General features: G+C 36.1%; 1 protein-coding gene across 2 annotated transcripts in view; it reads right to left on the bottom strand.

Moving 5' to 3' along the window:
• The window catches only part of EFL1 (elongation factor like GTPase 1), a 208,543-nt gene that overhangs the window by 166,477 nt on the left and 14,879 nt on the right, over positions 1–27,187 (bottom strand). For both annotated transcript variants that reach the window (XM_020966025.2, XM_020966032.2), the window contains exons 5-11: positions 20,938–21,071; positions 18,463–18,600; positions 17,377–17,591; positions 5,733–5,856; positions 4,054–4,130; positions 3,283–3,419; positions 1,679–1,801 (exon numbers count right to left, since the gene is read on the bottom strand). In XM_020966025.2, coding sequence (XP_020821684.1) covers positions 1,679–1,801; positions 3,283–3,419; positions 4,054–4,130; positions 5,733–5,856; positions 17,377–17,591; positions 18,463–18,600; positions 20,938–21,071 — 948 coding nt within the window. The remainder of the gene's footprint in view (positions 1–1,678; positions 1,802–3,282; positions 3,420–4,053; positions 4,131–5,732; positions 5,857–17,376; positions 17,592–18,462; positions 18,601–20,937; positions 21,072–27,187) is intronic.

Raw genomic sequence — 27,187 nt, 5'->3', positions numbered from 1 at the left:
GATAACAAAAATGCTTCCCTTCTTCACTCAGAAAAAAAAAAATCAATGTAACCTATAATGATTGACTTGTATGCCTGATATTTATAGTGAGTGGTTGGACTACAGGCCCCGGAGTAAGACCCCTTCTTCCCCCAAGATGGAGAAGAAATAATTGAAATAAATCAGGAGAGGGCAGGCCATCCTAGCCAGAGAAGGGACACATTCTGTGAGAAAAGCTAACAAGTATCCATACAGCATAGATAGGGGATAGCCTGCAAACTTAGCAAACCTTCCTTAAGTAATCCAAACTACAGTATTTGAAGCGTTAAGTGGCCTCACATATCCCTCCTAACTCTACAACTATGATCCTATGACTTCCATGCTACAATTCCATATCCAAGGGATGGTAAGAGATATAATGATGGCAGAATATTGTTAATAAGGAAATACCACCAAACTCTCTTGAAACAGTTTCAAAAATAACCTTTTAAAGTTCCAGAACCAATCTCCCTAGCTGCTCTGAAGCCAATGGCAGAATGGGCTAGTGTTGGAAGAGGCTTCAGTAACTGAGGAATTGCCATACCAACATGAGAGGGAAGGTTCTAATAGCCCAGAAGTAGAAGCTCCCAAGCTGGAGATGGCATAGTAATTTCTGTATGTTATTCAAATATGTAATCAATCATATGTATCAATATGCAATCAGTCATCAAATATATAATCAAACCTAAATCACAGGCTGCCTATAAATAATTTGTGTCCTGTGATTTTATCAATAGTGATTTTCCTGCTAGCACTCCAGTTTAGGATGGCAACGAGAAGAGAAGAGTCAGCTTTCTTTGTGCCCTATCAAAAATGATTCCTCACACATGCACAATTTGAGAATTTACTTTCCATGATACTAGACCAGACCCTAACAAGCCACCCCCCAAAAAAAGAGCCCAGTGGATTTCACCTAAAAACTGTAAGAACATCATCTAACTCCATATTACAGCAAAGCAACATTGTCTGTAGGAAGGAAGGGTGTACTGGAGTTTAAATGGGGTTTTGAGGAAACTGCCACTGAATACTTCAGAACTTCTTCCTGGCAAAGTACACTTACATCTTTAAACCAAAGTGAGAATCAATTTTCTGATAAAGTTCTCTTCCCAAGAGTGATCTAAACCAATTTCCTTGAGAACTCATTCAACATGCCTAAATACCTATTTTTGGAATCTTGGCTCACCATAGGCTGTGGTTAAATGCTTCCACATATACATGTTTCTTAAGAGCTGCTTTAACATTATTTTAATGACGGCAGATCATATTTTAAGTATTAAACATCCATCAATATGGCTGTGTTATTTGTCTTTACTCTTAAAGAGAGAAAATCCATTCAAAACCAGAACTGACAAGAGCACTGGACTGGAATGAGTATCATGGGCTCAACCACAATCAATCAACAATCATGTAGTGAGTTCTTACGATGTATCAGGCACAGTGGTAGGTGCTGGACAGACAAAGAAATAAATGCAGCAGTCCCAATCCTAAAGTCTCAGAGCTCAAATACATGATGAATTGAATTTAAAAACCATCACCATCAAGGCTAGATCCAAAGCTGAAATTATACAATGTCTTAGTGACCAGAACACCAAATATTGGATCTGTAGCACCAGAATGGGCTTTAATCATTTCTAAGTTAACTTGTTCATGTTTAACTTACCTGTCTTTAGTTCCTGGGTTTCTGGAGGAAGAGAATCAAAGGTCCTTGCTCCAGTGCACAGCAGCCTCTCCACCCGCTCAGCCGGGATGTCAAGAGGACTAGGGAGTTTCTGACATACCATGTCTAAAACCTACTGTTAAGGATTCAAAGCCTATGGGCTAGACCTTGCTCTCAATTCTTTGTACTAGCTTTTTAAAAGGTGTCATTATCAAGTGATATAGACCAAGATGATAATCATGGACAGATTACAGGTAAATGTAAGTTAATAAAGCACATGGAATATATTGGATCTTCACCACACTCCAATGTGGCAGGTATAACAGAGCAACATCCCAACTGATTGATAAAGATATTGTAACTGAAACTTACAGATTTGTATATTTGCCCAAGGTACAAATGAACATTTACACTTCATATAGTATACAGATATTGCAAAAAATTACTGTATAACAAATAAAAAGCTTCATTTTTAATAGTTTAGTGCAAAAATAAATACTAGCAATTATCAGAGGACTTCATTCTATTATAAGGGCTCTGGCAATTACTATATAGATACTTACAGCTAGAGATTTCTGGCAGATATGTACTAGAAAATCCTCAGAAACAGAAAAATTCTCAAACATAGAACTGCTGCTATAAGAATGAAGAGGGTTGAGGATAAATTTAATTTAAAGAAAACTATAAAAAAAATTTTTGAAAAAAAATTTTATCCAGACTGGACCTGTGATTTCAATAAATATCGAGAATTCACGAAAAACCAATGTAAATGGGCACCTATTCTGCAGCGTCTAGTCTTAGAAAGTTGTCTGGGGTGTTGAGGGGTAAAGTGGCTTCCGGTGACTTAGCCTGCTTAGGAGTCAAAAGCAGAACTTGAAGGCAAAGTCTCCATAACCCTGACCTTGAGGCCAGCTACTATGTAACTATGCTTCTCATTTAGAGAATATGAACATTTCTCATACAAAAGAATATGAACTTTAAAAAATTAAGGGCATTATTATCCATATTTTAAAACATTTTACTTTTCATTTTACCTGAAAAACATTTTAAGACTTCCTTGAAACATCCATTTTCATAACTTCAATTAAGATGATCTGATTTACAAATATTCAAATGTATATAGTTATCCAGGCCCATACAAGAGTGTTGAACAACTAAAGTGTCCCAGGAAAAGGAAAACTCTAAATGTATTTAATTAACTAGCTCAGTTAAGAATAGACAAGTGAAAAAAGGCCATAATGATAAGAAACAGTGATCAGTTGAAGATACAGTTATATTCAAATGGAACCAAATTCCCAGTAGAAACCATTCTCAAATTAACCAGTGATACTCAAGGGGAAAAAATGCATTTTGTTAAACTATAGATAATAAATATGACAAATGTAGGTTACCTTTGATAAATCTGGGTCACCTTCTTCCCTACACATGTTAGATTTAGTCTGAAGAGGTGTTATGGGATAAAAGGAATCCCTACAGGGAAAAATAAATATCATAGGCAAGGCCTTAAAAAAAGCTCATTACGTTACCATAAAAAGCTTCAGCTTGGAGAGCCTTATTTTCAAAGGTTTTCATGGCTCATCAATAGCAGGGAATTTCAAAAAGGATACCAAGAACACTATTTGATATTGGAAGCCACTGGCTGCAAATGGCATTGATCTGAACTTTAGGGTCAGAATGACGTGCCTCTCGGGCTCCAATTTTTAATCCCAATGAGCTTACTATTTTATCAATTTTTTCTTTGTCCCTATAATTGTTCAAGAAAACAAAAACACAAGATTATATTTCTATACACACTGAAACAGAGATAAAATTTAATTACCTATTGGTTCCCAATCTTTACTTTTCCAATAAAAGATGATAAATAACCTGCTTTTTTTTCAATTTAAAAAATGGGAGATTCCAAAACTCTTTTATGACAAACCACATTACCAACAATATATCTTTGCAAATGGTGAAAAATAAAATTATTAACCTATCATTCAGAATGGAATTATAACAATAAAATTAACTTTAATTTCTACTTGTTGCAGATAAATTTTATCAAATTAATCTTATAATGGGCATGGATGTCAATTTTTTTTTTCACAGAAATTGACCCCAACCCCTATCTTTCTTGTTAAAAACACACAGCTATTATCATCATCCTACCACCACACCACCTTGTACAATCTTGGCTAATTACACTTTTTGGCCATGATTTTACTCGGGCTTAATATTAACAGTAATGTTTGGTTCACCAACTGCAATCAAATCTGTTGAAAACTTCTATCCCTTTTCTGTGTCAACCACACTCTTCTTAAAACATGATAAGTACCTAAGACTAGCATACTATTCAAACAGAATTGATCAGAATATCAAACACTGTATAATAATCTTACCTTTTCAGGACTGCATCATAGAGACTCCATATATTTTCCAGGACTAACTGTACAAATAAAGGTTTCTTTCCTTTTGTCTGTAAGAAAGAATATATATATGGTTGGAATAATAACAACTCACATTTATATAGCACTTTCATATTTTACAAAGGCTTTCCACATAAACATCCCCAATAATGTGGAAAGGATATCAACAGCAATTTTACAGGTGAAACAGAGGTGTAAAGAGGGGGCCTGACTTGGTCATGATCACCAATCTAGTGAGTGCTAGAGTTGGAATTCCCACCCATGTGTTCTCATTTCTGTGCTCTCTGGTCTCTACCAGATTGTCTCTCGAGATCTTGAACATTTGACAGATGTCTTAACATGATTCAATTTCATACTCGATTCTTTATCAACTATATGTCTCATCAGTTTGCAAATATTTACTTAACTTAATTTTCAGTTTGGCATAACCTGTAGTTCCACACTCAGAGCCAAGTTTCAATTATCCATACCAATGGTGGTAAACAGTAACACAAATAATGCTTAACAATAAAAAAGGGAAGCCTTGCTGTTGCAGCTGCTCCACCATTAATGCTTCCATTTCAATTCAATTCAACCAACATTAATTTCTATGGCTACTTCCATTGCTTTTGCCACAAATGCTCAATAGAGGCATTATCCACCCTAGTAAAGGAACCAAGGTGGTTTCAGTTTTAATTCTGTTTGAGTAGCCCATTCATATGGAACTCTTTCTACAATGTCATTCCCACTTCCTATTTATACAGAGTATGCTAAACATAACTTAACATTTTCTTTATACCTCAGAGCCGTCATTATGAATAGCAAATACTGTACTGCATTTACAACACAGAGCCCCAAAGGGACCAATGAAATGCCAAAGAATGTTTGCCACTTCACTAAGTGGCCCCAGATTGCTGAGACATGTATGGTAAATGGAAAATATACAATCTCTGACATATAAAATGTGTGGTTTTCCATCATTTCCCCAGAGCTCTTGTGTAGCTAAGTGACCTTAACAATACAGTTTTTTAGATCTATAAGAGAGAAAGTCGAAGCTTCTAACTTTATAGAGATGCAGAAAAACAGAAGGGGAAGTCACACAAAATCAGAACTTGAACCTGAATCTCTTCACTCCAAACTATGAAGAAATGAGTTGTTATGCTATGGAAACTTAAAAGGACAACAAAAATTCTTATCTAAGCACATAAAGAAAGCTTGTAAGTGTTAACCAACTTCGAAGAGTAAAAAACTTTCATGACATGAGCAGCATAAATGAAAGATGAATTAAGACTATTACAGCTATTAAATGATATAAGATATTCAAAGGAAAAGAATGTAGCTAAATATCAAAATGTTATATGCCACATTTTCTGTGACTGTTTGAATACAGACATAATTTTCTTCAATGTTCAACATTACAACTTCATCTCCAAAATCCAGAAAAATTTGTGAAATGGCATAAATGAACCTACATGAAGAGAATATTACTGGTATTTGTGCTCATATGTTGAAAAATTTATTAAGGTCATAATTTCCATACTACACTGAATAACGAAGAACATTAAATATCAGCTACTACTTATATCTCTTGGTAGAAAACCTCAAAGATTTATTTTTCTTTATATCAATAGTGAGTCCCACTAGAAAGTGCTTCTTCATTTTAATGTATTTACCTGGTCAGCTTTCATAATCTTCTTTGATTTTGTATTTAGGTAATAATCTCCCCATAAGGTCTTCAGAAGAACATCGGTTTTGATGCCAAGTTTTTGGCTGTAGAGTTTGGCAAAATGCTCAATCCTGAAAGAAAGTGATTTTCCATAGCAATATGAATTATACGAAATATATTATGCTTTACTGATTTCATAACTAAAGCAAGAAGAAGAAGGGAAGTTAGAAGGACCAGATGGAGACTAGGATGTTCAAACCGTAGACAAAGTTATTCATCTCCTCCAAGATTTTATCAGTGTAGAGAATTCCCAGTTTGGAAGGTCCTTCCACCAATGCAAATCAACTCTTCTGTGGCTTTTAATCTCAGAGAGATGCCTGGGGCACTAAGAGGTCAAGTACTTTGCTTAGTTGTCACACAGATAAATATGTATTGTAGTCAAGGCTTGTACCTAGGTCTTCTGGATTTCAAAGATGCCTCTACTTTATCAGTACTAACTCTCTTAATACTCCCTTCCTAATCTCAAACTAAAACAAGTTCAATTTCCTAGAAAAATATCCCAAGCACCTTGATTTTAAGTAAGGCAGTTCTACAAACGTAGGGTTTATATAGGGTATACATTTCTGCCTTAATCTTTTTCTTTATACATTAAAAGAGCTGTGAGATTTCATCAGTGAGGGAATTTCCTCCACCGATAGACATCATACACAACCCCTCCATATTCTTAATAGGTAGATTTATGAATTGCTGTGGTCAAAAATTCCATCACTTGGTGGCCAATATATCTGCTACTGATTCTCCTTGAAATGAGGCTGGCACTCAAATACCAGGCAAACAATCCACTTCTTGGCCTGCATTTCACATCTTTCTAAATTTGTAGACATGCCAGAGCTGGTGTTCAATAACATAACTTTTGAGGACCGATGGTCACCACCTTCAACCATAATAGTAGCAAATGACATTGATGTAACACATGCATTATCTAATTTGAACCTGACAGCAAACCTGTGAGCTCAGCAGTGCAAGTACTATTGTCCTCTTCCATAATGCCTCCCAAAACAAAAAACAGGAAATTGAAGGAAAAAGTAGTCAAAATGTTATTTCCCATTCTTGGTGCTTCTTAAGTAGCTGTCACATGCTCAAAGAAATGAAGTCATCCTCCCAGGAATACACAGTGAGTTAGTGGTAAGATGGAGATGCTAATCCAGGTCTCCTGCCCTACATTCTTTTGGGTACACTTTTTACACTACCTGTACAGGATGAATTACTGGTTCCCAAAAGTTAAACAAGAAATAACGAGCTGTTATTAACATGCAACTTGCAATGAAGGAGCAGAGAGCTTACTTAGGAAATCTAAATATAGTTTGCTGAATTATCTTTGCAAGACTAAATTAAGAAATACTCCTGTTTCTCAGAAAACTTTATTTCTTCAGAGACCTAAGTTAGCTGTGATCATCTGACCTAGGAATCCAGAGACATTTACAACGGCCACGTCTTCCAAACAACATTCTAAAAAGTGATGCTGCAAAAAGCATGGCACTCAAGACAGTGTCTTAAAAGATGCCAGCATTTTTTGAAAGCAAGCCAAAGGCAAAAAAAACTCAGACTTTTATGATTCATTTGATTTCTGTAATTGCTAATATACAGTTTGACTGCACCCTTTCAACACATGGATTTTATATGGGAATCCCAGATGTGCTGTGTTCAGCACTTGATCAAAATAGAACCATCTAAACTTCACTCACTCTTCCCATAAGCACATGGAAGAAGTTTAGAATATGTCAGCAATTCTGTCATGGGTGTGCAAGGGTAGATTCCTGCCTTGGGTGGATTTTCCTCCAGCCTTGTTGATTGCCCTAAGTGTCTGCATATGTTGGCTCCTATTGTGGAGCATATAATCTTTTTTCTGAGGTTTATGAAGTTCATTACATGTGTTATCTCATTTTGACTCAATAACCCTGGGAAGTAGGTGACATAATCCTCATTTTGTAAATGAGGAAACCAAGGGTGAGAGGTTAACTGACTTGCTCAGGGGTCACTTCCCTCAATATCTGAGGCAAGATTTCAATTCAGGTATTCCTGAATCCACGTCCAGCGTTGGCACTTAACTGCTTTGTGGAGCACACAGTCTAAGGCTCCTTTTAGCCTGAATGTTCTTAGTCTATGAGATCTGGACTCTTTCTTAGAGACTAGTTGGCATTAAAAATAAAAATTCTCTTTTTCCTCTGAGAAGAGTAGCGTACCTAATAATCCTATTATTGAAATGAAGACCATAACCAATTAATACTCTTGACTAACAATTCACCACACATAGTATTCAACTAGACAAGACAAGGCAGGTAAAACAAAGACATCTACCTTCACAGGACAAACAAATTATAAATCATAATAAGCCAAGAGATATGAGAAAAGATGGGATTTTTTTTTTAAAAAAGCTCTCTTTTCAAGAAATTTTGACAGCTCATTTTTATGTTTCCCAACACCTAGCACAATGTGTGATACATAGTAGGCACTTAATAAATGCTTGTTAATTTGCTGACTGGTCAACAGGTCTTAATCTTTAAGTTTAGTAATAAATAGGGAGAAAATGGAGGAGTTGGAAACCAACTAAGAAAAGGAAAAGGCAGCACTAGTGAGTAGAAATAGAATCACTGTGATATTCAGGCCGATAATGGAACTTCAAGAAATCTGAGTCTACCCAAATTGAGGGAAAGGGAAGGGAATAAGCATTTACTAAGCACCCACTATGTTTCAGGCACTGTAAAACACTTTACAAATATTATCTTATCTAATCCTCACAACCACCCTGGGAGGTAGGTGCTATTATTATCTTCACTTTACAGTTGAGGAAACTGAAGTAGACAGAGGTTAAATGACTTGCCCATGGTCACACAGCTAAGACGTGTCCAAGATAGATCTGAACTCAGGCACAGGTCTCTATTCAGTACATCATCCAGCTGCCTCAAATTATTTGCAAGCCTATCTTTAATCAACGTACAGTAAAAGTCCCATTTTAGTTGGACCTGCTTATATGCACTTTACTTTTCAAAAATCTTATTTTCATGTTTTGCATGACTGCACATGTATTATCTATGTCAAACCGTTTACCATATCAGAGGAGGGCAGAGGCAAGTAAGAAAATTTAGGCCTCAAAATTTTAAAAAATGAATGCCAAAAATTGTTTTTATAAGTAACTGGAGTAAAACACAAAATATTAAGAGAGTAAAAAATTAAAATCTTACCACTAATACCTTTTGTTTTTACATGATATTAATTTCTGAAGATACTCTTTGCTTCTTCCCTTAATTCAAAGAGCCATCTCTTTAACAAAAAAAAAACCCAACACTTTTTAGAAGGCACAAATTGTGGGGGGGAAATTAATGAAGATTTACTTAGGGCAGCTAAGTGGCACAGTGGATAGAGCACCAGCCATGGAGTCAGGAGGACCTGAGTCCAAATTTGACCTCAGACACATAATACTCACTAGCTATGTGACTCTGGGCAAGTCACTTAACTCCAATTGCCTCACCCAAAAAAAAAAAACCATTTGGAAGACTTACTTAGTATTTTTTAAAATTCTAGGTTAAATGTTTGGCTTAAGAGAGTCAGCCTAGTGTTTCATATCTACACCCCAAATACAGTATCATAATCATCAATATTTATAATAATCCCCCTAAGGTGCTACAAGATCCTCAAAGAAAGATTAGATTAACAGTCACAGAAAGAGAGATATGAATCCAAGGCCTCTGGTTCCAGAGGCATAAAACTCCCAGTAACTTCCATCCTCTAGCTCTATTTCTGCCTTTCAGAGTTAGACAAAATAAATGTAATTCCTCTTCCACAAAACAATCATTTAAATACCAAAGGACAACAATTATGCCTCACATAAGTAGTCACTTCTTCAGGCTAAACATTCTCAAGTCTTTCCTCATATGATATGGTTTTCAGAACTCTCACCATCTTGGTTAATATCTTCTGAACATATTCTTGTCTGTTACTCTTTTGGAAATGTTGCCCACATCAAAACCAAAACAGAGTACAGTGGGAATGCCATCCTCCATGATTTAAACACTATACTTTAAAGTGACCAGAGACTGCGCATCCCACTGCTTATTGATACTGAAAGAATAAAAAGAAATAAGCATCTTTCTCATGGGAGCTACTGTCACTCTAGGTGGCTTCCATCCTCTATTTGTTCAACTGATGTGTTCAGCGTAAATGAAAGATGCTAGATTTATCTCTGTAAATTCTCATCTTATTGGTTTCATTCCATCATTCCAGACTGTCAAGATCACTTTGAGTCTTGATTCTGTTATCCATCACATTAGCTTCTCCTCTTAGGCTAGTGATATTTGAAAATCTGCAACAAATGACTTACTTCCATGTCTTTATCTGCATCACTGATTAAAACATCTAACATGGCAAAAACAAACCCTAAGTCCAACTTCCTTTTCAAGGTTGAAACCCTGATTAATTTCATCAATCAGAGCTATTTTAAATTCACATGTTAAAATAGTGCAAATCCACCTAATGGTACTATCATTCACTCCACTTTCTTCATCTTGCCCAGAGTTATCACAAGAGACTCTGTCAGATACCTTGCTAAAATCAAGATAAACTGTTTGTGGCATTCCCAATCTACCAGTCTAGTAACCTTAAAATAAAAGGAAATTAGATCAGTTGTATGTGATTTTTTTCTCAGTGAATCCACCACACCTTTTGTTTTCTAAATGCTCACAAAGATTACAATCTGATTTAATAATCTGATCTAGACTTTAGCCAGGAAGCAACACAATTCTTAGCCACTAAGCTTGTAATATCCACCTTTTCATTTATGTTGACAATATTTGTCTATTTCTATTTCTTTGACACCTCTCCCGCTTGCTTCACAATTATTTCTCCAGACTACTAACAGGGGTTGTGTGACAACATGTACAAGTTATTTCAGTACCCTGGAATGTAATTTGTCTGGGTCCAGACACTCTTAATTCATTTAAAGCTACCTAGTGCTCTTTTCTTGTCTCCTAACCCATCTTGGGCTTCAATTCCACCTTTAAGATGTGTTTCTTTTTCCCCTCCCCTTTTCAAGTTGAGAGGTCTTTCTCCCAACTAGCGAACACAGAACAAGAGAAGATAAGCAGTTTTGCCTTCTTTTTGTCATCTGTTAATATTATACCATCTCCTCTAACCAATCTCTTCCCTGCTGTTCTTGCTCGAAATGTAACAAAAAAAGGATTTTAATTTGTCTTTAGTATTTTTGGCAAATCTCAGTGAATTCTGACATTATTCTTGTGGGTTCATACCACTCTATTTGCAGTTGGATTTATATTCTTAAGTCAATCTTTTGGCCAACTCCTTTCTAAAGCTGAACAAATTTTCTGTAGCACAAAAGATTACTTTACATAACTTTCTCCAACTTTTCCCTCATTGGGATTATTTTCAATCATAATGTCAGAATTTTACTTTTTGGAGTCTCCTAACTTCTGGGGGAAAAAAAAGATATTTTCTTTCAAAGTTTCCAGCCAAAGACCCATGTCCCTACTTTTTTTCCCCCCCACTAAAGCCTATGGTCATGTCTAATAACAATCATAAATTCCCTTTCTCTGTAATCATGAACTGTAGATGACATGGTCATTATTTCCCAAAGTTTCTATCACTGTCACACTTCTAGATCTCCTTTGCTGGCTAGAATTAAGGGCAAAATAGCAAGACCCTCATCTCATCTTCTACCCTCTCAAAGATGAAACTGTCAGTAAGACAAGTCAAGAATTTAGCAGTTGCTCTGATTTGAACAGAAATGACCCTCAGTTACTAAGTATATCCCATTCCCTGAACAATTCTACTTAACTAATACTTCGTAGTATATACAAAAATTTTATTTTAAAAATTGTGTTTATATGTATATGAACACACACACATATACACATGGGTGGATATATATGTGCATATATATTTACATATATGTACATCTATATATACATAAATATATTTATTTCTAAAAAGCCTCAAGCAAAGCTACCATCCCTGATGATACTAAGCTTAAGGAAAAAAAGGACTCTACAACCCATGTCAAGGAATGCTTAACAACAGTAAGTCAACACAACTTATGAGTAAATTGTGAAATTGTTAAGAGGTCTCAGAGGATGTCTAGTTCAATGTACTACATGCCCAGAAAGGAATCCCTTTTACAACATCCTGGACGTGTGCACATATTGCCTCTGTTTAAAAACTTCTAATGAATAAAACTCCCTTGCTCCCAAGGTAACCTACTCAACCTTTACACAGTTTGAATCATTTGGAAGTTTTTCATTATGTCAACTCTAAATCTGTGCCTCAGCTTCCACTCATGGAAATTTTTCACTTTTGCCCTGTGGAGTAAAGCAGAACAAGTCGAATCCATCTTCCAGCCATTCAAATACATGAAGACATTTAACACACCTCTTGGAATCTTCAGTTTCCTCATCTGTAAAATGAGGGAGTGGGAATTAAGCAGGAGTCTGATAACATTTAGATGAGAGCCATTTAAGCATATGAATGCATTTAGCAGGGTTCCCTGAGATTCCTCATCTATAAAATGAAGGGGTTGAACTCTGGCCTCTAAGGGTCCCTTAAAGCTTCAAAACTATGATTCTATGGTAATAGGTTTAGCTTCTTTTCATCGTGCATTATCAACCCATCCACCTACAGCAATGGTACTATCTTTGACCTTTCTCTTGCCCCTAAATATAGGTAAGAAGCTTGCTTTGTTATTCTGAGCACTTGCCACTACCCTGGGTTGATTCTGGCCTTGAGTACTTGACATACCACTCTTACAACACTTGGCTTCATCCTCTATTATGCTTTCCCTTGCTGCAGTCTTCTACACGCAGCTTTGTGCACAAGTTCCCTGTACTGACACACTGTCATAAACATAACTCTATGGATGAGTTCCCTATATAGCTCTATAGCCATCTTTAAGCAGCCCCTTCTTTCCCTCCCTAATTCTCCCTTTTCTGTCTTCATGGTTTTCTCATTTTTCCTAGACTGATTTGCCCTCTAGAATGAGCCCTTGAAATCCTGCTTATTCCTTTTCTGTAACATCTGAAATCTGTTTTCCCCAAAATCTACAACGCACATTAGACTTATGCTCTTCCTCTATCAGAAATTCTAAAATGGAATGGATCTATTTCCTTCTATTCAGGTTGTCTATAGTACACACTGATAAGAATATAAATTTGTCATTTCCTCCATTGATTCTCACTCTAATAATTTCTCGCTATATTCTCAAGTTGCTGGATTTCATCACAAGAATTTATCTTCTAAAAATATAATGCTATTTTCTTGCCTTCTCAATGGCTGGGGAGGGGGTGGAGAGAGAGATTCAGAATGGAAAATAAAATTTTAATTTAAAAAAAGATATAATTCTATTCTACTGCCCTTTTTACATATTCTATATTTTTTTAATCAGATGTATCTTTCCATGGCCACATTCCAGGTATTAATCCCATTCTACCAACTCTTAGGAATACACTGCTTATTAAATCCAATTTTTCTTCTCACATTAAGATGGCTAGTTCCCATCCTATCATTGTTATTTTTTGCATGTTTTTACCTATGTACCTAAGGACATGGATTTTACCGCTGGATACCCTCAAATATTATCTCCTGTAAATCTTTGCTCTTTCTATTGCTATTCTTCCTATGTTGTAGCTTGCTGTAGTATCTGAGCTTGGAAGACTTATGCCAGCAACAGAAGCCTCAACTTGGGTTACCCCCACCAACAATCTTTTATGCTGAACACAGGTGTACATGTTATAACTTCACAGCAGACTATACACTCTCAGAATGTGGCAAGTGTTTCATTTTTGTTTTTGTATCCTTAGTGCCCAGCACAGTGCCAGCAACATAGTGGAGATATGATAGCAATGAATCGAACTGATTTTCTCAAAAAGCACTTCTTTCAAAAGATGCTTCATCATAAAGAAGAGTTCATCCAGCCCTTCCAACTTACTACTCTAAAAGGGAAACCAATCCGTACTTTTATCATCTACTTCTGTTACTTGGCAGTAGAGAAACATTACTGCAGCACTTGATCTGGTCACTGCAAAAGTCCCCATGCTTACAGGAAATGAGAGCCTTGGTACTCTGTCATTCTTGATGGCAGCTCTCATGGCATACTGCCACAATGAGACACCTGTTTGCTAAGCCGGTGGCTATTTATTCATAGCTTCCTACTTTCTTTCTTAATATGACTGGAAATCGGCAGTTTCTTGCCAAAATCTCAATGTAAACAGAAACTGTCCACTGCTGTTTACTTTGCTTGGGATTTCAAATAACAATTCAATTTCTAGTCATTTTGCACCCTCTCTTCCTACTTTTTTTAATCCTCTCTCAATGATGAGATTTTAGAAATCTTCATCTTGCCACTTCTTCTATTAGAAATAAAAAATTAATACTTAGACTTTTGCCATATAGAAACCACACTGCCAGATCATAAGTGAGCTTCTTGAAAGTGGCCAACACAATATATCCAAGATTGATATCTAAGTATGTGTAATATTCACTTATTGAGATTTCTATTGTTTAAAAAAAAAAGCCAAACACATGAGCTCAAAGAGATGAGTCAGCTACATTTAATCAGGTAAAGACATCATCTTCTTGCCCTTTCTCCATCCACAAACCTCTCTGACAAAATAATCATTACATAATTTATAAATTAAGACTTCAACTAAACAAACATGAAACATTAATAGTAACCTTGAAAGAAAAAGACAAGATCTCCATCTTGTGGCCAGTTGGCAGAATACTCAACAAATCATTAAAAGAACCATTAAAAGAACTTCTGGATATAATAAAATATTACAGAATAGAAGGGCTTCAAATAAGGGGACAGACATTGCAATCAATTAAGATACAACATGTTTTAGCAACCCCTCCTCCCAAAACACTTTTATAATGCACCCGTCCTTTTATATTGCAATGAAATATGTAATAATGGCAAGCCATTAGCAACCTGGCAGGGTGGCAACTGCAAACAATCAACACATATTTATTAAAAACCTACTATGTGCTAGGCATGGTGAAGGAGCTGGGGATAAAGAATAAGACAATTCTACCCACAAGGAGTTTACACTCTAATGGGAAAACAACAAGTGCATATATAAGCATATACAGCATAAATATAAAATTAATAAATATACAAAGAACTTAAATACAAGGTAGTTGCTAAAGGCTTCATGCAGAATACGGTGCTTGAGCACCACCTTAAAGGAAGTGAGTGATTCTATATGCAGGATTTAAAGAGAATATGCAGGCAAGGCCTGTAGGATGGCCCCTTTTCAATCAACTATGTGTCTGGGAAGACACAGTTTGCTAGAGAGAACTGTCTGCAGAAGCTTTGCCTTGCCTTTCTCATTTCAATCACTGGTACTCCTAAATGCATCGAGTATCCTCACACAGAGATAAGAAAGTAGGCATCTGATTGATAGCTGCTAAGATTTCTTGGGTTGCCTTTTTTTTTTTAAAAGTAATAGTACTATCATCCATGATCTTTTTTAATTTTTAGAAATTTCTTTTTTTCATTCTCTGAGATACAATTGCAAAGTAAAATTAAAATCCCCTTAAATTATTGGTCTAATTTGTTTGCTTGTTTGTTTCAAACTTATACTTTCACTGGTATATGGAAATTCTGGTGAAGGAGCCCCCTTTACCAATGCATTTCTACAGCAATTCTGCTCAGTATAATAATCTTAAAAAGTTGTCCACAGGGTTTTTTTTTCCTCCTTTGGGTCTATGTCTTCTTTCACAACATGACTAATACGGAAATATGTTTTATATGACTGCACACGTATAAATAACCTATATCAAACTACTTATCATATCAGGGAGGGGACAACGGAGGGAAACAGAAAATTTAGAACTCACAATTTTTTAAAATAAATGTTAAAAATTGTCTTTACATGTAACTGGGGCAAAAATAAAATATTACTTAAAATAAAAAGTCTACAGTCACTGAGAAATTATGTGACTCAGTCAGGATCACAGAGTTAGTATACAGCAAAAGCGTAACTTTAACCTAAATTTTCCTAACTTCAAGATCAGCACCCCATCCATTATTCTATGTTGCCTTCACTGCCTGTAAATAACTTATTTTACTGGTGGCAAAAGTCACTTAAAGAAAAAAAAGCTGTCTATATAAAGTTTCTCAGAAATCAAACAGTGTCATAATGGTTGTATTACCTAGTTTGGGAGATGATCACAGACAAATGCAGACAGATTTCTAGCATCGCTTAATGCTTTGTTTTCCATACTAATGAAAAAGCCCTAAGTATTGAAGTTTGAACAGTGAGAAGTTTAGACAGTTAACCCTGAATTATCCACATGAAGATAATCTACTTCCTGAACTGTTTGCAGAAAAATTTTCATGCCCACGTTCTCTTGTATTCATTTCTCCCTCTTCTCTTTCTTACTCCTCTTACTTCTTACCACTATCAAATGGGATGTGCTCCTGGAAGACAAACTAATTTAAATCTAGTTAAGAAACTCTACAGGAAATACTAATCATTTTTATGTAATGAAATTTTATGACTAGTTTTATAAGCCTAGATGAAATAAAGATGAATATATGCTCTTTACCATCAATTGTCAAGGGAAAAGAAGGGCTTTGAACCCAGAAGGATGATTTTTCCCTACAAGCTCTTAAATATTTTTGTATACATTCTTGTTTTGGAGGATGGTTTGAATTTTGTTGGAATTTTTTTTAGATGGCTGCAACGTTTGAGATAGTTTGGTATGGGAACCTGAAGGGACAAAAGTATAAAAAGTTCATATCACCAAGCCTATTCTACAAGCTGAACAGCATACAATCAAGGTCAAAACACAGAGAAGCCAAATAGAAAAGAACCAGAAAAAGCATACACACTGCATTATTCCTTTCACTTTGCATGTGATAGGTGCTCAAAAATGTTTTTATTAAAACAAATTTATAAAATTATGAAAATAAAAATCAGCAAAACATTTCTAGACCACATGCCTCAAAACAACTGTGTTACAGAATCCTTCTTTTCCAGTGTATTCTTTGTAGCTTAATTCTACTGCTATTTGACTGAAGAAAACATAATCGCTCAAAATGCATTATAAGTTGGCTTATACCAAAGCTGTAAGATGCATTACAAAATCAAATATAAAGTATTTTTGGATAATCATTCATTTTAGTTTATTCACGTCCTCTTCGCCTGTATTAACTTGGATAATCAAAAACTTAATACAAATGACATTTAAAAAAGAGCTCAAGGAGAATTAACTATTATCTGTCTCAGAAGGATTGTAAAAGAATTAACTCATAGTGTAATAATATCAACGACAGCAGAGTAATAATAATCTTAATAGGTATATAGTGCCTTACGTGTACCATCTCATACCTTACAACTCTCTTAGGTAGGTACTATAGGTATTAGCATTCGCATTTCACAGATTAAGAAACTGAACCCCAGAGATGTGAACTGGCTTGCCCATAGCTACCCACCTAGTGTTCAGAGCCAGTGTTCTAACCCATGTCTCTGCTCATTGCCATACTGCCTCCTGGTGTAGCAGAAAATAGTTAATAACAGTAATGTTGAAAAGTCTTTATTTTTCTTATGACTATAACCTCTACGGCATTCAAACAGACTTACCCAAAGCCCCATCCATCTATTGCACTTGTAAATATCACATTTCCCTGATCTGGTGAGAAGTAAAGGTGAGAATCATCTGTGTGCTCCAAGCCTGCACTCCAGTCATAAACTTGGTCTCCTGGTACAGAATCTGAACTCTCTTGGGATTCGGTTTCTCTTTTGGCCCATTCTTCTAAGACTTTAGAAGTAAAAAGAGCCCCAGTGAGTGCATTAATCTAGGGAAGACAGGTAAAATACAAAAATGTCATCCAGATGGTAAGAGATGGCCACTGTGGGATATCCACTGTGGGGTACACACGCTCTAACTCCAGGTAGCTAGCTTCTGAAGTAACAAAAGGATGCTGCCAATTCATATTCAATTCATGAAGAAAATGTATGACTACCTTACCTTATCAAAGATATTCTTGACTTTACTTAGAATAAGATATTATCAAGTTTGAATTGTCCATAGTAAAACCAAATCAGAGGTATTCTGAGAGGTCATTTTGTGATTTTAATACAAATAAACACTGTCAAACCCTCTAGCAAATTTTCATTTTATTTCCCAACACACCCAAACAGCAGCTCTCATTGATAAATCTGACAGCACAAAAGAACCGCTTCACTCCAGTCATACTGTTTTCAAAATGGTGATCTATGACCTACAGATAGTAGAGGAAGTTCTTTTATGTTTTTTTTGGATTTGGTTTGGTTTTGATCATTTTGACTTTTGTATAGCAAACTTTAAGGTATTTAATGAATGAATAAGCATCTATTTAATCATTTACTATATACAAAGCACTGTGCTAAATGATAGTGATAGAAAAACATCTTAAAATGTACTTTGAGAGACTCAAGGTCAATCTTCCCACCACTCTACTGCCTTCCCCCAGACCACGTACCCCTCCATTACAGGGAGGCAAAAGCCTCCCAGAAGTGGCTGCTTACAAATATATTCGGAATCCTGATTTTTTCTGAAGAAAGCTTCTTCTGGTTTTACTGATATTATCCCATACATCACACCAATTTTTACCTCTGGAATTACCCCTCTTAAACTTTCCTGTGACCTCCCCAGTTTGATACCAAAAGTATAATTTGATACAGTACCTGTTCTAAGATATTCTTCAGGTGAGAATATGCTTCCTGAGGGGTCAACTTAAGTTCCACTATCAAACGATCTATTTTATTGATCACTAGAACTGGGCGGATGTTTTCTAGCCAGGCTTGTCGAAGGACTGCTTGCGTCTAACAGAAACACACATGCAAATACGGCTTATGGTTTGACAGAATTAAACCACATCAAGAAAACCTTCAATGCAAAATAATCAATACATTTCATCCTATCTGATCAAAATCCAATCCACATAAGTGAGTCAGCAAATTCAGTGCTTACTGGGTATGCACAAGATCATGGAGTCATTTACTTGCTGGAAAGGTTAGAAGAATGGAACTGGGTTAATCAGGAAAATTTTCCTGAAGGTGGGTGTTAAGCTAAAATTGGAACTAGAGACAAATTTGGGAGGAGGGGGTTAGGGAGATGTTCCATTAGTGATAACAGCTGCTCACAGTGATAAGATCTTTACAATTTACAAAGTGCTTTTGTGTGAATCATCTTGTTTGATGCTGACAAAAAACTGCAAAACAGACAATACATTATCTTATTATTCTCAGTTTTTAAATGAGATGGTCACAGTAAGTGGCAGAAACAGGTTTTGAACCAAAATCCAATTCTAAGACATGTCCTGATGCAAAAGAGCAATCAAAGCAATGGTCTCAAAGCTGGGTGTGAAAGGACTAAGTGCACAAAGCCAAAGAAGAGAAGTTTTACTGACAGAAGTCATAGACTTCAGTAAAGACAACAAGAGAAGATGGAAGACAAGCCAGGTAAAATTAAATCAGAAGAAATCACTCTAGGAGTTATAGTGAACAGAAAGGACCTCGGGAAGCCCCAGGAAAACTATGAAAAGTGAAATGGATGAAACAGCAAGAGCAGAAAAATGGCTCAAATTTCCACATGATGGCTCCACCTCAAACTCAGTGCTGAAAATCAAACATCCATTTGTGTCTCTGGGCCCACCATTCTTCAAAATCGTGTACTAGCCTCTCTCCCTAGCATTCCACCTCAGTTAGCACACTGATTCATCCTTTTCAGTTCTGTTCCATCCATGGTCGCTTCCTTCCCATGCCTGTAGTCACCATCCTAGGAGAGAATCTTACCTTTTCAGCAGGGCTGGGGCCTCCTAGCTTCCCCCCTTGCTTCCAGACCCTCTGCTCTACAGATAAGAAGAGGGTTAGCTACACAGGAAGTATTCCACAAACGTACTGTTTTTAAGGAGGAAAAAAAGGAATCTTGAGCTCCTTTCATCATTTCACATTTATGAATCAATCTACTCATCAAAAAATAGGATAATCTTCTAAAAAGAGAGAAAACAAACAAACAACTTGCTTAATCTGATGCCCAAGTGGTTTGTTTGTCTCGGATCTCCAAAGCAGTAGGCTCTGATGCAAAGCTGCCATGTTGGTATTCACTTCAAGATGTGCAACCCATCAATGGCAGCAAGGCAGTAAGCCTGACCCAAAGAAAATATTCTAGGGCAGCTAGGTGGCACACTGGATAAAGCACCAGCCCTGGAGTCAGGAGGACCTGAGTTCAAATCTAGCCTCAGACACTAGCACTCACTAGCTGTGTGACCCTGGGGAAGTCACCTAACCCCAATTACCTCACCAAAAAAAAAAGGAAAATATTCTGCTCATATCATCCATGCACCCCTAATTTCTCATTTTCCAGGGGGGCTTCTTAGTTCAGAAGCTGCCTTTGAGAATGTGACAACTACTTAAGCACCAAGAGTGAGAATAGAATTTTTTTAAACTACTTTTTCCTTGATTTCAAATTTCTGTTATGAGAGGCAGTGTAGAAGAATAAGAAGAACATCAAGGAGGGGCTCAGGAGACCGGAGTCTTAATGCCACCTCCACCAAGGCTTGTCTGTTGGGGGTAATCTAGGGCAAGCCAAGTTGCCTCTCTAAAGTCGTTTGAAAAAATGAGGGAGTTGGTAGGAATTAAGGTCCAGGACCTAATTAGAGCTACCTGAGACTCAGTGGCCTCATTTCTCATCTATAAAGTAAGCCAGACTAGATGATATTTAAAATCCTTTCAGTTCTAACATCAGAGTTTGGGCATATCTTCTATACAAGTAAATATTATATATAATTCACTTGATCCAGAACACTGTGCTAATCCTTAGGCAAGAGTGTAAAGCTGACCAAAGCAGCTGTGGGGTAGTAAAAGGAGCCCTGGGCTTGGTGTCAGAAGAGTTCAGTTCAAACCCCGGCTGACTGACAATTATTAGCTCTGTGACCATGGGCAAATTAATTCACCTCTCTGGGCTTCAGTTACTTCATCTGCAAAGACTGGGGTTGTAAAACTTGTACTACCTTGCTCACAAGGTTGTTGTAAGAAAGCACTTTGTAAACTTTAAGATGCTACGGAAATGTGAGTTAGTTACTACTCTGATTTTTCCGAAGGTTCGTTATTTCCCTCTGCTATTCCCAGTAAATGCCATAGTTTCTCACTGTACATCACCTGTGGGCAGACTCCTTCCACAGCATCCACCACAATGATGCAGCCATCACAAATTCGGACGGCAGTTGATACTTCTGAGGAGAAATCCACGTGTCCCGGGGAGTCTATTAGATTAATGAGGTACTCCTGATCATCTGAAATCAAGTTTTAAAAATACATGTATTTTAAAAACATGCAGAGTAGAAGATTTCAACACGGGTGCTTAGTCACAAAAGCAAAGAAATTCCACACTGATAAAGGAGTTTCACAAAAAGCCATGAATCAAAACTTAAGAATTAGTCCTCACCCTAAGTTTAGTTGCTGTTATCTCCTGTCCCAAATTGAGGACTCCTAATTCTTGATGTAAAATTAGTTGTAAATGGGATGACCTCTTCTGATCTGTCTGGCATTCTACATGGGGCAAATCCCTGTCTGACATTCTGACATTCACCTTAAAAGGATAACAAAGTTCAGGTCCCTCACCACTAAAATGGCCATAATAAACTGGAAAGGAAAGGGAATGTGGAGAGAGAGACTGAAATTGTATTCTACCAAGATCCTGATAGAAAACATCCTCAAACAAAAAAGTTGAAGTATAAAACCTTGAGGAAATCTAAAGAGCAAATATAGGGGGATTCCAAAATCTGATAGCAGTCATAAGCTTTTAACAGCTTCTAGGGTCCAACAACCTGAGATAAGAAACTTTCAGACTTCTCAGTTTCCTTTATAAACAAGTTTCATATCACCAATTCTCACATTTGTCCTTTGGTCATAATTAAGCAAGAGGGCTCTAATTTCATAGCAAAAAGAAAAGTGGTAACTGTGGAAATCTGTGGAAAAAAATTTGGAAACTAAATATGCAAGTTCCCATTACTCGCAGCTCCTATGCCATAATTGATAGGCAGCAGTTCTTCCAAATAATAGCTTTCTATGAGATGAGATCGTAGATTCAAAGAATCATAGTTTTAAAATGAGATGGGCCCTTCAAGATCATTAGTTTCAACCTCTGTTCTTTTTTTCTCTTTCTTTCTTTCTTTTTTTTTTTTGCAAGGCAGTTAGGGTTAAGTGACTTGCCCAGGGACAAACAGCTAGTTCAAGCTCTGTCTTGCAAATGAGGAATGTGAGGCCTAGATAGGTGGGGCGATATGCACAATATCACAGAGTCAGTGATAAAACTGGAAGAGCTCAAATTTCTTAATTCCCAATTGGAGGTTCTTCAATATCACCCTGCCTTCTCAATTTATTTTCTGAGGGATCTCCTTTCAAAGGGAAAAAGCACAGGATTTTACTGAAAGATCAAAGATGTGACTTATTTTCACATATGACTTGTGAAATTGATCTCCCAACTTTATAGTCAAGCCTCATGTGCAACTATAATCAATCACAAGGAGGTGTTTTGGGTTTGTTCACTCACTTTAAGCCATCTTTGATAAAAACCATTTGCTATCAAATCTATTTTATTTTAGCCAAATTCATAAAATTCAATAAGGACAAATTTAAGTTTTAAAAAACCTCTTTTCATATTAGTTATTCAGAAATAACAAAAATAAATACAATTCAGGTTGCTTTACAGAACTTTGAAATTTCAGAAGCTATTCTGCATCATAACATATAATGGTGAGCGTAGCAAACTAGTTACATTACAATTTACTTTATGTCATACCAACACCAATACCTGATTCTTTTGTTACATTTATATGATACGTATTACTTTAAAAAGATTTAGTCTTATAAGCCGTCTTTTCTCTTGTCAACAAATTCTCATCACCCAAAATTCTGAGAAATCCCTACTGCACTTCAGGTATAAAGATGTTTTATTCAGTAATGAATAATGAATAAAACAGTAGCTCTTTTTCCACAGAATTTCTCTCACTTTATTAAGCCAAGCTTTGACTGTGGCCAGTTCTTCTGATTCCAGTGTTGGACTACTAACAGCAAAATAATACATTCCTTTCTCAAAGTGGGAAACATATCTCTGCTTAGGACCTATAATAGCATTTTAAGAGAGTCCCAAGATAATACTATTCCAGTGACAGACTTAATTCATTCAAATGCCATGTTCCAAACAGTGACCTTGGGGAATAAGCTCCACAAATGTAACTTTCCTTCCATACATACCTTCAACAACTTGCAGAAATGGAGGGATTTCTGCGTTATTCCTGCTGGTGCTCTATAACAACTGCTTCACAATTAAAGGTTAACCCTTTAATGCTCAATGAAAAACCACATAGTAGGTCAGAGGCTCCATGTACGACTAAATGTTTTAACTACTTCGTGGCCAGGATTTCTTTCCCATTTTGTGATATCTCTCTCAAATTCTAATATCATTTGTCTAGAAACATTTGAACCCTAATATCAGTTTCAAAAATCTGACCCAAAAAAACCGGTGGCTTTAAATAAAATTTTAGTATCTAATGACAGTATTAATATGAAGAAAAATGAGGCAAGATTTTCAGAGAGTTTCACAGAATAGTTAATATTGCACCAGTACAGATAATGGGGACTCTTTACATAGAGATGACAGACTTAAAGAGAAGCAACACAATCTCCTCTATAAATACCAGTGAATATGTATGAGCAATCTGTAAAGTTCTTTAAAAGTGCTATAGAAATATTATCTGAAGAGAGGGGAAGGAAAACATTCAGAAACCAAAGTGATTTTTAAAAAAAAGAGAAGGCAACAAAATTATGTATTTTTTAAAATCAAATAATGTCTTTTGGCTAAAAAATGGAAGAGTTATCACAAGACTAGAAAATGTCTAATTATCTTCTTTTATTTGATAAAAGGAAGAGAGTACAGTTAGTCAACTAAAAGCCAATTCATTTGAATTCTATAGCACGTCTAGAAAAGGGAGTGGTGATTATGAAGATCCAATCATTAAAAATATTTCATAACAGACAACTTTATTTCCTTTTTAAAGTTTTTTTTAACAGAATTCCTAAATAGGATGACAAGGGGAATACTATAGGGTTTATCAAGATTTTAACAAAGCATTTGACAAAATCTATAATGCTATTTTTCTGGAAATGTTGGAAAGAAAATATTCAAGTCAGATAATGGTCAATAAAGTATATTCATAACTAAAAAATAAATGAATGTGATCTGCTGTTATATGAAATAACAAAATAATAACTAATTCTACAAACCACATGAAAACTACCCTCATTACTTCATAGTTCACATACATTTGAAGGGATAGATGCTTAAGAGGACCAAGAAACCATCCAGTCCAACTCTTTCACTTTATAGGTGAAGGAACTAGCTTCAGAATGTTACTGAAACTCAACAAATATTTATCAGGTACTCCCTTCCAAGAAAGGCATTGTGTAGGGTGCTTTGAAATATATAAAAATAAATAAAACATAGTCTTTACCCTTGGGGAACATAATTATATAGATCAAATAAAGACACATACATAAATGTTTTCCATACAAAGCAGAATATGATAAATACCAGGAGAGGAGCATACCAAGTACTCTTGAGAAGTTCTGAAGGAAGAAATGATCACATTTATATCAGGAGACACAACAGAATATAGATGGAAGAGAAGGCCTCTAGGCTTGGAGGGCTGATGGGCAAGACTTGAACAGGCAGACAACCAGAGAAGAGGTAATTCTAGCAAGTAGAAACAGCATGGCGAAGGCAGAGAGGAATGAAACAAAGGACCCAGTAGGAGCAGTGGCTAATGCAAGTTTGACAGAGCAGTAAGGTAGTGTCCACATAAGGGAATACTAGGAGATAAGGCTGGAAATACAGCTTAGGAATCAAAGTGGAGAGGAGGGTCATGCTGAGAATTTTTAATTTTATTATGTAAGCAACAGGAACTGCAGAATAATATGAAAAATACCACAAGAATAAAATCTATAAAACTTGACTATAAACTGGCCATGAGAGTGAGGTAAAAAGAAGAGTCAAAGGTGACAGCCTAAAATTCAAGCCTGTGTAACAGAAGAAATGGTGCCATTAACAAAAGAAGGGAAGTTGGGAGGAGGGAGAAAGAGATAAAGGGAAAGAGATAAAGATTTTAAAAGTCACCCACATAAAGGAATCATTGAAAGTTAAGTGACTTGCCCAAGGTCTCACAACTAGTGATAGTCTTGGATTCCGAATTCCTCATCCAATGTTTATTCGATTTTTTCCCTCATCAAATAACAGAAAACTAAATAACTTTATAGTTAAAGTTTATTTGTGCCTAGGAGCAACTAAATTGCTAGAGTGCTGCGCCTGCAGTCAGAAAGACTGGAGTAAAAATCCAACTTCCACTTACTGTGGTTTTACTCCAGGCCAGTAAGTTACTTAACCTCTATCTGTAACAATTTCCTCAACTGTAAAATAGAGCTAATTTAGCACCTACCTCACAGGGTCATTGTGAGGATTAAATGAAATAACATTTGTAAAATGCTCAGCACAGTGCCAGGCATATGGTAAGCTCTTAAATGCATGTTCTTTCCTTTCCTCCCTAATTTAAAAAAATAATAACTATACCATAAAAAATGAACTATTTATTAGTAACCAGAATGTGTATCTTCTGCAGTAGCTAGCCTAGAATACATATACAGAAGGCATTTTGGGGGAGACAAAATTTTAAACTATAAGTGTGTTAGAGTTTCCAACACCACCTTGAGAGCATTAACTCCTGCTACAGCATTCAGAAACAAAAGTCTCTGCCTTCTTCTGTTTGAACAACTTTTCTATTACAAAAGGAACAAGCTAACCACAAGCATTAAGAACATTTTAGCTTTCTAGGCAAAAGGAAAAACAGCTAAGGTGAGAAGGGGCAACCATAGTATCTAAGGAAATATCTTCCAGATGAGATCCCCTATTACTATTAGAAAGGTGTTAAGAGAAAAGAATCTCTCACTCTCCTGCAAGAGTCCGCTGGTCTTTCAGTAAGCCATGGAGAATTGTTTAAGGAGCCTGCTCATTTGTCACACGCACCAGTCAAAAGATCTCCTTTGTGACCAGTAAAATGATGAGGTGAAGCATCCCCATTTCAAATGAGGTGAAATTATTAAAAAAGTTCCCATCACCACTATTCATTAAACATAGACACAGATCCAAAAAGGAGGGCTTTCTTAAAATAAAGAGAAGTGAACAAGTCAGTTCTCCTCAATGCCCCGGGTTTGACTGGTTAAGAGTTCACTGTTTCTGGACAATCCTAGACCCACCTCTGCACCATGCAGCTGGCTCTGACCTGTCTTAGACCCTCCTTGACATGCTGCTCTAAGTCCCACCCTGGGTCCTCGGGCTTCTCCTTGGTGGCTAGTTCATTGATTGGCAAGAGCTCACCATATGCACCATGTCTCAGAAATACCACTGTACTGCACTGAGATCCTGACCATAATGTCTTATCCTTACTCCTTTCCACCTCTAGGCAATAATCAAATCAACACTATAATTCTTGGAAAGAGCTGTTAATCAATTACTAGAACCATATTTTCCAGACCAAATCACCCTCCCTGGCCATCACTTTTTTTAGAATGTAGGTCTCTGCCGCCTGAACTAGATTAAAGTTTAACTACAAATGTTTAACAAAATAAATAAAAATACAGATAAAGTTAATTTGAGATTTTCTCAGTTAACATGTGACCCACAGGGTTACATTTCTATTTTTCTATTCTATAACATCCAATTCTATTCTTCCAACTCTCAATCTATAATACTAAAATGCTGGTTATAAGGTTTAAAAAAGTCAATGAATAAAATATCTTCAAGCTATTAATTATATGAAATCTAGGATCCTACTAAGCAGATACCATCGATAATTCAACCAATATTTACCAAGCCAGAAATTGCACTATATACTATTTCATTACTAAGTAAATAAAAATCTGCTAATTTCAAAAGCAATTCAAAAGACACTTACTAAATAATGATGATGAAAGATAGTTATCTGGCCATGAAGGCAAAGATTATTGAGAAAACTAGGGTCTATTAGCAAAAAATCACTTAATCTTTAAGAGTACATATTTGTGTCTAAGGGTAGCCATTTCTAAGATGGGGGGGAGGAAAAGAGTTATATGATAACTGTATAATATGTTTTAAAGGAATAGCAAGTTGTACATAATGGACTAGCAGTTTCATGTACGATCATCTTTTTTTATTCTACTATGTTAAGAAAATGCTTGTTATTTCACAAATGAAAAATAAATTTTTCAAAAGTCTAAATCAATGGTTCTCAAAGGCAGCACCTCTAGTTTTTTTTTTTTTGTTTGTTTTGGTTTTTTTGTTTGATTTTTAGGCAATTAGGGTTAAGTGACTTGCCCAGGG

Source organism: Phascolarctos cinereus, unplaced genomic scaffold, assembly GCF_003287225.1.
Source record: "Phascolarctos cinereus isolate Bilbo 61053 unplaced genomic scaffold, phaCin_HiC Scaffold_3;HRSCAF=262, whole genome shotgun sequence".
Classification (NCBI taxonomy): Eukaryota; Metazoa; Chordata; class Mammalia; order Diprotodontia; family Phascolarctidae; genus Phascolarctos; species Phascolarctos cinereus.
The sequence above is the reverse complement of the archived record's forward strand: the minus strand, read 5'-3'. Positions and strand labels throughout refer to the sequence as shown.